The sequence below is a fragment of the Acyrthosiphon pisum genome, chromosome A3 (genome assembly GCF_005508785.2).
Source record: "Acyrthosiphon pisum isolate AL4f chromosome A3, pea_aphid_22Mar2018_4r6ur, whole genome shotgun sequence".
Taxonomy (NCBI): Eukaryota; Metazoa; Arthropoda; class Insecta; order Hemiptera; family Aphididae; genus Acyrthosiphon; species Acyrthosiphon pisum.
Genome location: NC_042496.1, coordinates 41,118,270 through 41,129,639, shown reverse-complemented (window position 1 = coordinate 41,129,639; position 11,370 = coordinate 41,118,270). Strand labels below are relative to the sequence as shown.

Below are 11,370 nucleotides of genomic sequence, written 5' to 3'. Positions count from 1 at the left end.
AAACACGCCATGGTTGTTAGCTGTTTACCTAGGTACCTATATATTATATCAGTGGTGGCCAAACTTTTTTTAACTCGGGCCATAAAAAAAAAAAAATTTTACCGCGGGCCATTATTTTTTTTTATAATTATTAAAACACATATAAAAATAAATATAAACTATACAAAATATCGTTTTATATTTTAAAATGTATTAATTTGTTATTTAGTAACAACAAAAACGCTACGATATGGCGATACGGGATTAAATAATGTATACTTAAATTTTTTTTACGTAAATGTAAAATATTATATTTCTTTCGCGGGCCAGATATTAAATGATGGCGGGCCAGATTTGGCCCGCGGGCCGTAGTTGGCCACCACTGTATTATATGCACAGATGCGCGATTTTCATGCGCTCCGTGTAATAAACAATAATATTTACGACGCATATTATCATTATTCGTATCCCGAAATCCGCGCGGATACTACGTAGGTACCTATGAATTATATAATATTACAGGTAGGTATATATATACTTAGAAACAATAATAACAATATATAGGTATATACCTCCGCGCAGTGGCGTATTTAGGAATTTCAGGATAGGGGCAACACATTTTTGCCCCCCCCCCCCCTCAACAGTAAATGTATTTACTAATATACTGTATATAATGTATAAATAAATATATACTAATTTAAAATTGTAATGTTACATTCAACAAGGAAGGTATAATTAAACATTATTGTACCAGTTAAGAGTGAAAAAATATTATAAATAAAATAGTAAATCTTTCAAAATACCTACATGTGTGACGACAAACGAATAATTTGTTAAATAAAAATAAAAATTTGCCGCCCCTCTAAATCTTTAAAAATTTGCCGCTCTGGGCAATGGGACCCATAGCCCCTACTTAAATACGCCCCTGCCTCCGCGTAGGTAAAATGCAAATATTTGAACTGGACGGAGGATGATAATAATAATAATATTGTATCTTCGAGGTAAGAGAAAAAAACCAGACCAGCAGGTAATATTATTGGATTAGACAAGTCAATATTTGAGTGTGCTTCGACGATATAATATAATATTATTATATGGATATATAAGCAGCAGCTAGCCTGCACGCGCAGTGATTTCAATTATTGTGCCACGTGACGGATAGGTTCTTGTACGAAATATAATATTATTATATCATATAATATACGATGCCAAAGCTTAATATTTGATACGTTTATATACTATAATATAATATTATTATTATTGTTACGAGTTTACGACCAACAGACTTTACATGCTTATACGACAATAACGCCCAATAATTGTAGACGGTAAAATATTAATATAATAATATTATATAAAGCTGGTACATCGATCGTGTGTGGCTGGTGTGCATTGGACGAATCTCGAGCCTTGGCACTTTATTATACAGCACATGGAATATTATGTGAAGACTGTAACAGAAATACTCGACAAATCAAATGACTTTTGTACTAATCAATTTTTTTTCTATTTTTTTTTCTTATACACAGGTACCTATAATCTATCGACTTGCGTTACGCAACAGAGAGAGAGAGAGAGTGAGAGAGAGAAACCCGGAGGCATCCGAGTAGATAACGTGACACGGACCTCCCTAGGAAAATCTGGGTTGGACAGAATATATTATACGCACATGACAAGGTAGATGCAACGAACTATCTTGCGTAAATGAAAGTTCAGAGAGAGTCCGGAATGCGACTGCAGCGCAAGCATACAGTCAATGCAATTCTGGATTGCCAATTATAAGAAGATGCCATGGTGATCTGGGGGACTTATGACCAACACACTTAACACACGTGCTTACATATTATATAAATATCAAGGCTGGGCAAGTTAACGATTTTTTTTAACTCGTTAAGTTAAGTTATTTTAAAATAATAAAGTTAATTTAAATTAAAAGTTAGTCATATTTTTTTCGTTAACTCGTTAAGTTAAAATTTTCTAATTTGCAAAAATAAAAAATTGCACACATAATATTATTTTTTTTACAAAATAATTATTTATTAAATTCCTCATTTTATCTGTGTTGTGACTTGTTATAATGCCGGTAATTATGTTGAACCAAATTCGGACTAGCCCGTAGCTGATTATTGCATTTATTTATTAATAGAAAAACGTTCACGACAATATTCGACATCCACTTCAGGGAACCTATTAAAACGATAATATGTATAACCTATCTTTGAAAATATTATTAATACAATTTATAATGATAAACGTGTAGGTAGATATTATATAATTACCCACATAATAACTATTAAAGTCATTTTTCTTATTAAGTTAAAAAAAAATTAACTTTTTAACTTAACTTTAACTTTTTAACTAGTTAATGCCCACCTTTGCGATTTAGGTACAATATCGTTTACGCATCGACGTAGTGTAATAATCCATTGCAGTATATAAAATGTGCTGTGTTTACATTTGAAAACTTAGCGCTAGAGATGGCATTTTGAGCTATCAACTTAAGTGTATGAGCGAAGCATAGCATGTGGGGGCATGTGGCGTTTGTTCTTGGGACTTCTAAACAATAAGTCAACAGCTTTAGTGATGTATTACAGTCTAAAGACAAAAAAAAACATAACTGTAAATTCAACACATATAATATATTATATACAATAAAAATTTCTAGAGCCAATAACATAAATATGTATTTTATAGTATCTTGATTCATAATAAACAAAAAATAACATTGTTAAAATCGAACAACTCCAAATATAAGTAGGTACCTACCTAATACCCAGTGGCGTGGTTAGGATTATGAAATTGGGGGGAGGGGTTAAGTATAAATTAAACAAAGTTTTTTACAGTTTTTGTATATAAAAATATAAAAAATATCAAATTGTGTTGAAGGGTGGTTAAACACCCAACCCCCCCACCTAGGATACGCCACTAAAGTAATACCTATTGGCTATTGAGTGTTTCACTTATTCGTGGATAGACTTAATAGTAAATATATATTTATCTACATAAATATATATATATATACATCTGTATTGAATGTAAATGAATACAAAGTTAGTACCTATCTTTATTGATTAGTTGTATTATACAAAAAGCTTATTATTGCCATTGAATTTAAAAAAAACCCCCAATATTATAAGGATCAATAATAATGCGTCGTTAAAAGGTCATTTTTCTCAAAGAAACCTTTTATATATAATTATAATAACAATACGTTGTCGAAGCCCTATACTATATCTGTTAGGTTAATACAGTATATTATCTATGTGCCAGTTTGTATAGTTGCATTGTTAAGTATAATATGACTAAAGGTAGGTCGTAGTGTCGTACTGTCATAGGTACCTAGAATAACGTCCACGTTGACTGGGATGGATCAGTTGGTGTACATAGGTAGGTATAATTTTATTATAAATTTAAGTATGCATATGATATTATACATTATTTTCATAATTAATACTTAATTAACTATAATGATATATGTATAAAAATGTATCCCCCCTTGTTGAATAAATATATATCATATACTAGTAAATACCATATAATATGAGCCTCTCGTCCCTCTCAATGAGCGGAAAAGAGCTTCAAATTTCGTACCTATATGTATATATATTTTGAAAATTATTTTTGTAAATTTCAGTTTATTTATTGATGACGATATTTCAATGTATCGATTTCTCCTTAACTATCAAACGGTATGACATCTGTAGGCCATTCAATAAAAAAACAGTTTATACTGCAATTGGATCTCGAGGAATTATTTTTGCTAAAAACGATATTTTTCGCCCAAAGTTGAATGTAACTCGATATTATACTATAAACATAAACAATTTTTTAATGTGTGTTTATAATTTCCAATAAATATTCCTATTTATACTGTTTCAGGAAAGTGTTTACAAACAATGTTCTTTGCGCATTATCTCATGTCCGTCGTGTATGATCAACTTACGTTTTAAAGACGTAGATTTGCCGTGTACTGATAATAATTCAAGTGAAACGGATTTTGTTTGTAATTCCGTATGCATCTTCGAACCACCATATTCGACACGGTCTTTAAAATGTGTCAACGGCACGGCGAAAAATTCGTCAATTTATTACAAGTCCTTAACCAGCCAAGTAACTTTAAATTTTATCAACGGACATCTGTATCATAACCATGCATTTACAGCTGAGTACTTGATTACCAGTGAGTATATACCTAGTTTACCTAATTTTATTCAATCAGAAATTATTTACTATTATGTATCAAATAGTTTATTATTATTACCTACTAAAAGTTTATTCAAACGTATGTATATCAAACGTCTAAATTATTGAATAATGTATCCTATGGTAGGAAATATTCAGTTAGCGGAAATAAAACCAGAATTCAACTTAGCAGATATTTTATTCGGTGGATACATTAGTACTCCATTCTTTCCGATGTCTTATCCAGACGATTTGACATTCGAACAGGTGATCAATTGTAAGGCATATAACGAGTGTCTGATACATTTAATTTTCGTGGATTTTCAAATCTCCGAAGAGTCAATTGTTGAGGTAAGTATAGGTATGTTATATAATAATAATTTCATTACCATGTTGTAAACGGTTATAATCTCGGATTAGTATTTAAAGTACTTACCTATATAATATACTGTCATTTTATGCGGCACCTAAATAAAACCATTTATTATTGATTATAATTTATAATTTTGTTTCAATTATCTGTACGTTTAGTTTTACGATTCGAATAGAAAGAGATTAGGAATAATTGGAGGTATAACATTTAGACCACCAGTGATTATATCTTCAGGGCCAGTGCTGTATATTAAATTCTTTGCTAATGCTGGATCTTCAATTGGCTACAAGGCACAATATTCCTTCGTCAAAGGTTAGTAGTATTTTTATTTGTACGAATTACGCCTGTCGCCTGTATTTGTTTGTAATAAATTGTTAATATTATAATCACAGTCAAAAATAGAAATTATATATTTATTAAATATTTTTTGTAATTATTAATATTATTTTTCTACTATATACTAGGTACATTGTTGGCACACAATATTTAGCACATCTACTAAACATAAATATTTAAAAATTTGAAATGTTATAATTTTTGCCGCCTTCCACCTTAGCACGGTTATGTATACATTCAACCTGTATAGGGTACGTTGTATGTATTAGACGGAGACAACAAATGTATGGGTAGCGTCCTCTTTAGGTACTTTAGGTACTTTTTGAAATCAAAGATATGATTACACAAGTGCTTATAATATACACTATAAATATATATTTATATTTATTAGGTTCATGTAGCCTGTAGGCTGAAAACCTTTGTAATTGAAGCTTTTATTCCAAATATAAAAAAATATATAGGTACAGTATAATACCTATATGTATAGTTACTGTAAAAATAATTCGGTACCCTATATACGTATCTACGCCAACCTACATAAAAACAATTTATTTTTCATATTTTTTTACCTACCTATTTAAAGACCTGTGATTAATATTAATATAATGTTTGTAATTAATTAATTTATGTGTTTTGTATCAGGAAACGTCAAGAGTTCTGTTTTAAAACCAAATACGAGTAAGTGACTACAGAATACGATTCACAAACAATATTTGAATGTTAAGTTTATAATTTATATATTATATTATATTATATTATAACCTATATATTAAGATTGTGGTGGATTCGTGGAAAATAAAGGAGGGGCTATCACAATGATGCAAATGGTCGAAGAGTTCGAACCAGATGTGCAGTTTGACTGTATATGGTTATTTCGAATATCGCACAAACATTATAATCTAAAGTCACAGCATTTTTACATGAAAGTCATAACGTTGAAACATCTAGGTAAGTAGGTAAATTAGATTGTGTGTATAATATGATATTAAATATTAATATGTGTATACATATATCAGAGACGTGGGTTTAGACTTTTAGTGTTCAAATATCCCGCATGCCCTTACACATTTTTTGCAACAGAGTAAATATCAAAAATGTTATAGGTACCATATATAAGTATATATACTATATAGTGTATCCTAAATATTACAATTTTTATTTTTAAATGATATAAATATCAATTACGTACCACCTCTCTCCATACACAAAATTCCCGTCTACGCCACTAGTATACGCATATATCATATTATTATTTGGTTTGTGTTCAGGAGATTAATCTCAGTTCAATAATAATAAGCCACGATATTACTTTTTACATGTACCTTTAGTCGAGAGCAATTTGGTCATCAGAGAAGGGCGCACATCCAACGGGCGTTTATTGCAATGGTTTAACGGATCTCGTTGTATGGACTTAGACGTAGCTATCGAAGTTGGCTATTATGTCAGACTGACGGGAACTTTCAATTCCAGTTCTCGGCTAGAAATCGCCTACTCAGCCTTTGCTCAGTCTAGTAACTAAACATTATATCTATTAAATATAAAGTACACAGTGTCACGGCACTGATAATAAATACTATATATAATAATGTATCGCTCATATATGCACAGTGGCAGAAGGGTGTGCTCTTGCGGCCCATCAGTGCCCCTGACTGATCCGACTACATATTTGAGAGGGTTGGTCAAACCCAATCTAGGTCACTGTATAATGTCTGGCTAACCTGCTATGGGCTAATAATTTAATTTTAAACAATTATATCCTACTATCCTAGAATAGGTTAAACTATTATAATATATTTTATTATCTATATAGTGTTTTAGGGTTAGCCTTTTGGCTAGTTTGTAGTTAGGTACTTAGGTCTTAGGTACCTACTTAATATATAATATTATGTGACTATAATATAGGCAGTTTTATCTATTCGGTTAAATTACCTATTGAAATTTGGAATTACGATTAATATTAATCTATAGGTAGTGTAGTATTCTGTATTCAAGGTGTATTTCAAATTTAAATAATGAACATAAGTTTATTATATAGAAAGATAATATTTGGCTATTTTTATTTTTATTAGTGTACAGTTAATGAAGGTGTTAACTTACTGTTAAGCGGTATGTATTTCTAACCTCTTTTTTCTAGCTATTTTTTTTAACTTTACATCGTTTAATTTGATAAGTACCTACCTAGCTGGTATTCAATAAAAATCCACTTATACACTACTTACACTTATATTTACTTACTTACTTTCCTAAATTTGTTTTAGAGTTCCTCAACATCATTCCCGATCTGTTGCTCCTTTTTATGTTCCATTCGCCTCCACTAATTACATTATAAATGAGCCTATTACACGCATGATGTCAAATGCCAATGTTGATTGTTGACCCTTCGTTTCTTTTTTGCAAATAATTTACTGTATAGCTATTAATTTATTATTTATCATAATTTGTACAATTAATGTGTAAATAGATATGTATAATGTGTATATAATATGTTTCAAAGGGTTTATCCCGTATATTTAATAAAAATTAAAATAAAATATAATATTATTACAACTTTTAGGTACCTTACTTAACTAATAATCTACTCATTCGAAATTTGAATTTGATACCTACTGGCTACTACCTAAACTCTAAAGTACCTACATAAAAAATCACAGAAAAATATAATTAAATAAAAATAATATTTTAACAACGTTAATACATTTTGGGTTATTAGGTACTGTTAATATAACCACCTTGCAGTATACTTACATGTATATTATAATAAGTTAGGTGCGTTTACCAAAGTTAAAAAAAAATTTAAGGGGCATGCAGTGTGGCAAATGAATTCGCATGCACGAATGGACGCTGCATACCGAGCAGATTGGAATGTGATGGTTTTGACCACTGCGGTGACAACAGTGACGAATCTCCTCATTGTTTTGAAGCCCATGGTACGTATAACATATAAAATTTGACATTATTGTTACTTGTTATTTGTATATTTATTATACTGTTGTTCCGTTTGTGTGTACCGAGCGCGTCCCTTAAACTATAAATAAGTTATAATTAGAACTATTGGCTTATTGACACGACGTCCATGGATTTCCTCTATCCAAGACTAAAAAGTAAAAGCTAAGAGAAGGTAATTCGGGGAAGTAATTATAAAAACTACACACTTGTATATTCAGAATAATAGTACCTATAAACATAGGCGCAAATAGCATTTGTGATTGGGGGGGAGGCTAAAGTCTTACTTTAATAATATTGAATAGGCCTAAAACGACATTTAGGAAATGTTTGAGGGACTATGAAATTTTTTTTTTTTGGAGGGGGGCTTAACTTGGGCTATAACATCAGTTTGCGAAATGAGCGGGTGATGATGATGGGGTGTACCTATGGGGTACATAGCTTGACGTGTTTTCGTTCCTCTGCCTAGTGTTTATTCTGAATAGTTATTACCTAGTACCTACCACAAATAAATTAAGTACCTATACCATAAGCTTTTAGTTTTTACTTTTAGTCTTGCATAGTTGAAATTATGTGGATGATGCTATAGGAGTCATCTCATGGCATGAAGTATAGCTGTAAAGGTAGGTACTTACAGAAGACTGAACCAAAAATAAATGATCTAACCGAAAGCTGATTGAGTGGAATAATATACATGTTCTGAGAGGTGTGCATTGGCGCAAATAGGAAAAAATGTTTAGGGGGGGCTCAAGCTCCAAAAAAAAAAAAAAATGTTTTTTAGTTATAATATATATTATATTATTATTTTTTGAGGGGGCCCCAAGCTCTATTTGCGCTACTGGAGGTGTGCCTTACGCTTTCTGTCCGTCGATGCAGCTATTGAAGACATAATGATATATTATTAAATAATACAGGTATCTATCAATACGACAAGCGTCTAATGGTTTTTATTTTGTAGACACTCAATCGGATTACATGGACAAGAGTTGGTATGCATACAAGTCAAACTATTATTTCCCGAACAACACTTTATACTCAAAACGATATCATATCCTTTTGGGATGTTTTATTGGTGAGTAGCAATAGTAGCATAATATATAATAAATAATTATTGGTACCTACTATATTATATTATGTATGTAGGTACCTAATGGATAATATAGTAACAGACAAAGGGACCCGCAGAAATATTAAGCAAGGGGGTATTGGCTCAAGTCAAATTTAAAAATCTAATACAATACATTAAAATAGTCATAATATTATAATAATTAAATACCTAGTTCAGAGTACTTACGTAAAATTTAAATAACATACGAGTATCTTTCATTACATTAGGTATCAAAATAGTCAGATCTATACTATTTGTATATTTTACACAAGCAATATGCAACGGTGTCTCCGATTTGAATAAATTATATTTTTATAATTTGTGTTAACGTCTAAAACAGTGTTTCCCAAAGGGTGTGCCGTAGAAACTTTGAATTTTTGTGCCGCGATGGAGGTAATAATTTGGGAACGATTGGTGACTGATCTATAACTTAAATAGTACACATTATTGAGTAGGTATTTTTATGGCGTTATTGAACTACAATGCGACTAGAATAAAATGTCCATTTTTAAATTAAAAGTTGTAAATTTGTTCACGTTTTAATCAACAATCATAAATAAATTTCACTTATCACATTAATGAGTTGCCATATTTTATATTTACTTAAATCGGGACAAAAATTTGTATTTTTTCCTTAAAATTTATTATACCACTCTTCCCCAATCTAATCAACCAGTTTTATAATTTAAATATATAACTTTATATAGGTTAGATACATAGTCAGTATCTATAATGATTGTCGTCCTCGTCACCAAGCCAGGAAAATAATTTTAAAATTGATTTCGTCAATAATTAGTCAACTTGATTATTATATTACCATTTATAAAAACAATATTGGTTTCTAGGTACCTACCTGCCTGGCTACCTAGTAGAGGGGCGCTCACGAAATGCCTCTCACCTCTATCTTAAGTTTGTATAAAATAAATGTTTTAATAAATAGACTGACACAGCAGTAATAATTAATAATATTAAAAATAATAATGACGAAATATCATTCTGTTATACAATCATCAGGTTATACAATATTATCATTGATAATCATGATAATTGTGGATAACATTATTGCATACGAATTACGAAAAACTAATCAGTCTTAAACATTTTATTTTTGAACATTACCGAATAATATAATAATCGATAGTTAGAAATACCCGGTGGCAATTCGAGTAAAAAAAAGGACACCTACCTAAATTTTGGAGGCAATTCGAGTGTCACCTATTAAAAATGTTCATTAAAATACAAAATGACAAATTTTTAACATATTAAATTATAGAAGTTTGATTCCGGGATAACGGGACATTGTAATCAAAACCGGTACAGCCCGGGCAAACTGGGTCACGAAACCAAACATTTGAGATAAATAATTTCCTATCGAACAGGTTCGAGGCTATATACTTAAAAGAGGATTTCAGAGCACTATTTGTTTTCTCTCTCTATACCCACCACGCGCAACACAGACAAAACGCATTAACGCAGAATCATTTTTTCTGTTTTTAAGTAATCTTAGAGTAAAATCCCCCATTACAAAAAAAAATAGATAATAATATTTCTGAGGGAATGACATATCGATTTTATATTTTATTGTTATTCGACTTTCAAAATAAACAAAAAAATGTTGTAAATTTAAATTATGTTTAAATTGTTCTGACACAATATTTAGACAAATCGATATGGCATTCCCTTAAAAATAATATTCTTTTTTTCTATGTTAAAAAAAAGTATTTAAGAAGTATTCAACTACAATACGGTATTTTGAATACTTTTTACAAGTATTCTGAGTAGGTACAGTGTAAGGAATACTTTTTTTCTCATATAGCTATATACTTATATAGTTATACTCATAATTTATAACTAATAGATAGCCAGATAGGAGTGTATTATCCAGATTATAATAATTTTCAATTATAAACACAGAATTGAAAAAATATTATTTTTGCTATTGAAATCTTAATGTAATGAAAAAAAGTATTCGAAAAATATTTGGAATACTTTTTGTGAAGTATTCCAAATACTTAGGAATATTATTATCATAAAGTATTCGAATACATATTCTGTACACTTTTAAAAAGTATTTTACCCAAGTCTGATTTTTTCTTATATATTTTAGATTCTGAACGAAGTGATGAATGTATTGATTTTACAATGATGTGTGTTTTTTTTTTTTTTTTTTTTTTTTTTTTTTGTGGCTGACGACAACTTTTGGAAAAGTAAAAATGCTTCGATTTTCAAAAGTTGTACCTTTTCTGAAAGGAAAGTGAATCTAGTTGGTACTTTGGGGGGTCAAAAGTGAAAATTTCCCAATACTTTTCAAAAGCGGCAGGGAAAAACCTTAAAAAAATAACGGAAAAACGCGAATTTTTACGCAAAACCAATTTTTGACAAAAACGAAAACTTAATTTTACTGTAACTCAAAAATAATTATTGTAAGCACTTGAAATTTGCACAGATG

General features: G+C 30.1%; 2 protein-coding genes across 4 annotated transcripts in view; both read left to right on the top strand.

Annotated features, from left to right (window-relative positions):
• Positions 1 to 11,370, top strand: part of LOC100575177 (TNF receptor-associated factor 3) — a gene marked incomplete at its 3' end in the record, with an annotated part of 138,801 nt that overhangs the window by 62,207 nt on the left and 65,224 nt on the right. The window lies entirely within an intron of this gene.
• The window catches only part of LOC100568841, a 12,839-nt gene continuing 2,779 nt past the window's right edge, over positions 1,311 to 11,370 (top strand). The window contains exons 1-10 of one of the 3 annotated variants that reach the window (XM_029491698.1): positions 1,311 to 1,843; positions 3,614 to 3,771; positions 3,859 to 4,159; positions 4,310 to 4,512; positions 4,693 to 4,846; positions 5,513 to 5,548; positions 5,645 to 5,818; positions 6,199 to 6,381; positions 7,669 to 7,797; positions 8,772 to 8,885. In XM_029491698.1, the coding sequence (XP_029347558.1) occupies positions 3,625 to 3,771; positions 3,859 to 4,159; positions 4,310 to 4,512; positions 4,693 to 4,846; positions 5,513 to 5,548; positions 5,645 to 5,818; positions 6,199 to 6,381; positions 7,669 to 7,797; positions 8,772 to 8,885 (1,441 nt within the window). In that variant the 5' untranslated portion in view covers positions 1,311 to 1,843; positions 3,614 to 3,624. Of the gene's footprint in view, positions 1,844 to 2,687; positions 3,367 to 3,613; positions 3,772 to 3,858; positions 4,160 to 4,309; positions 4,513 to 4,692; positions 4,847 to 5,512; positions 5,549 to 5,644; positions 5,819 to 6,198; positions 6,382 to 7,668; positions 7,798 to 8,771; positions 8,886 to 11,370 lie in introns of those variants that run through there. The other 2 variants (XM_008187476.3, XM_008187477.3) reach the window with 2 other exon arrangements.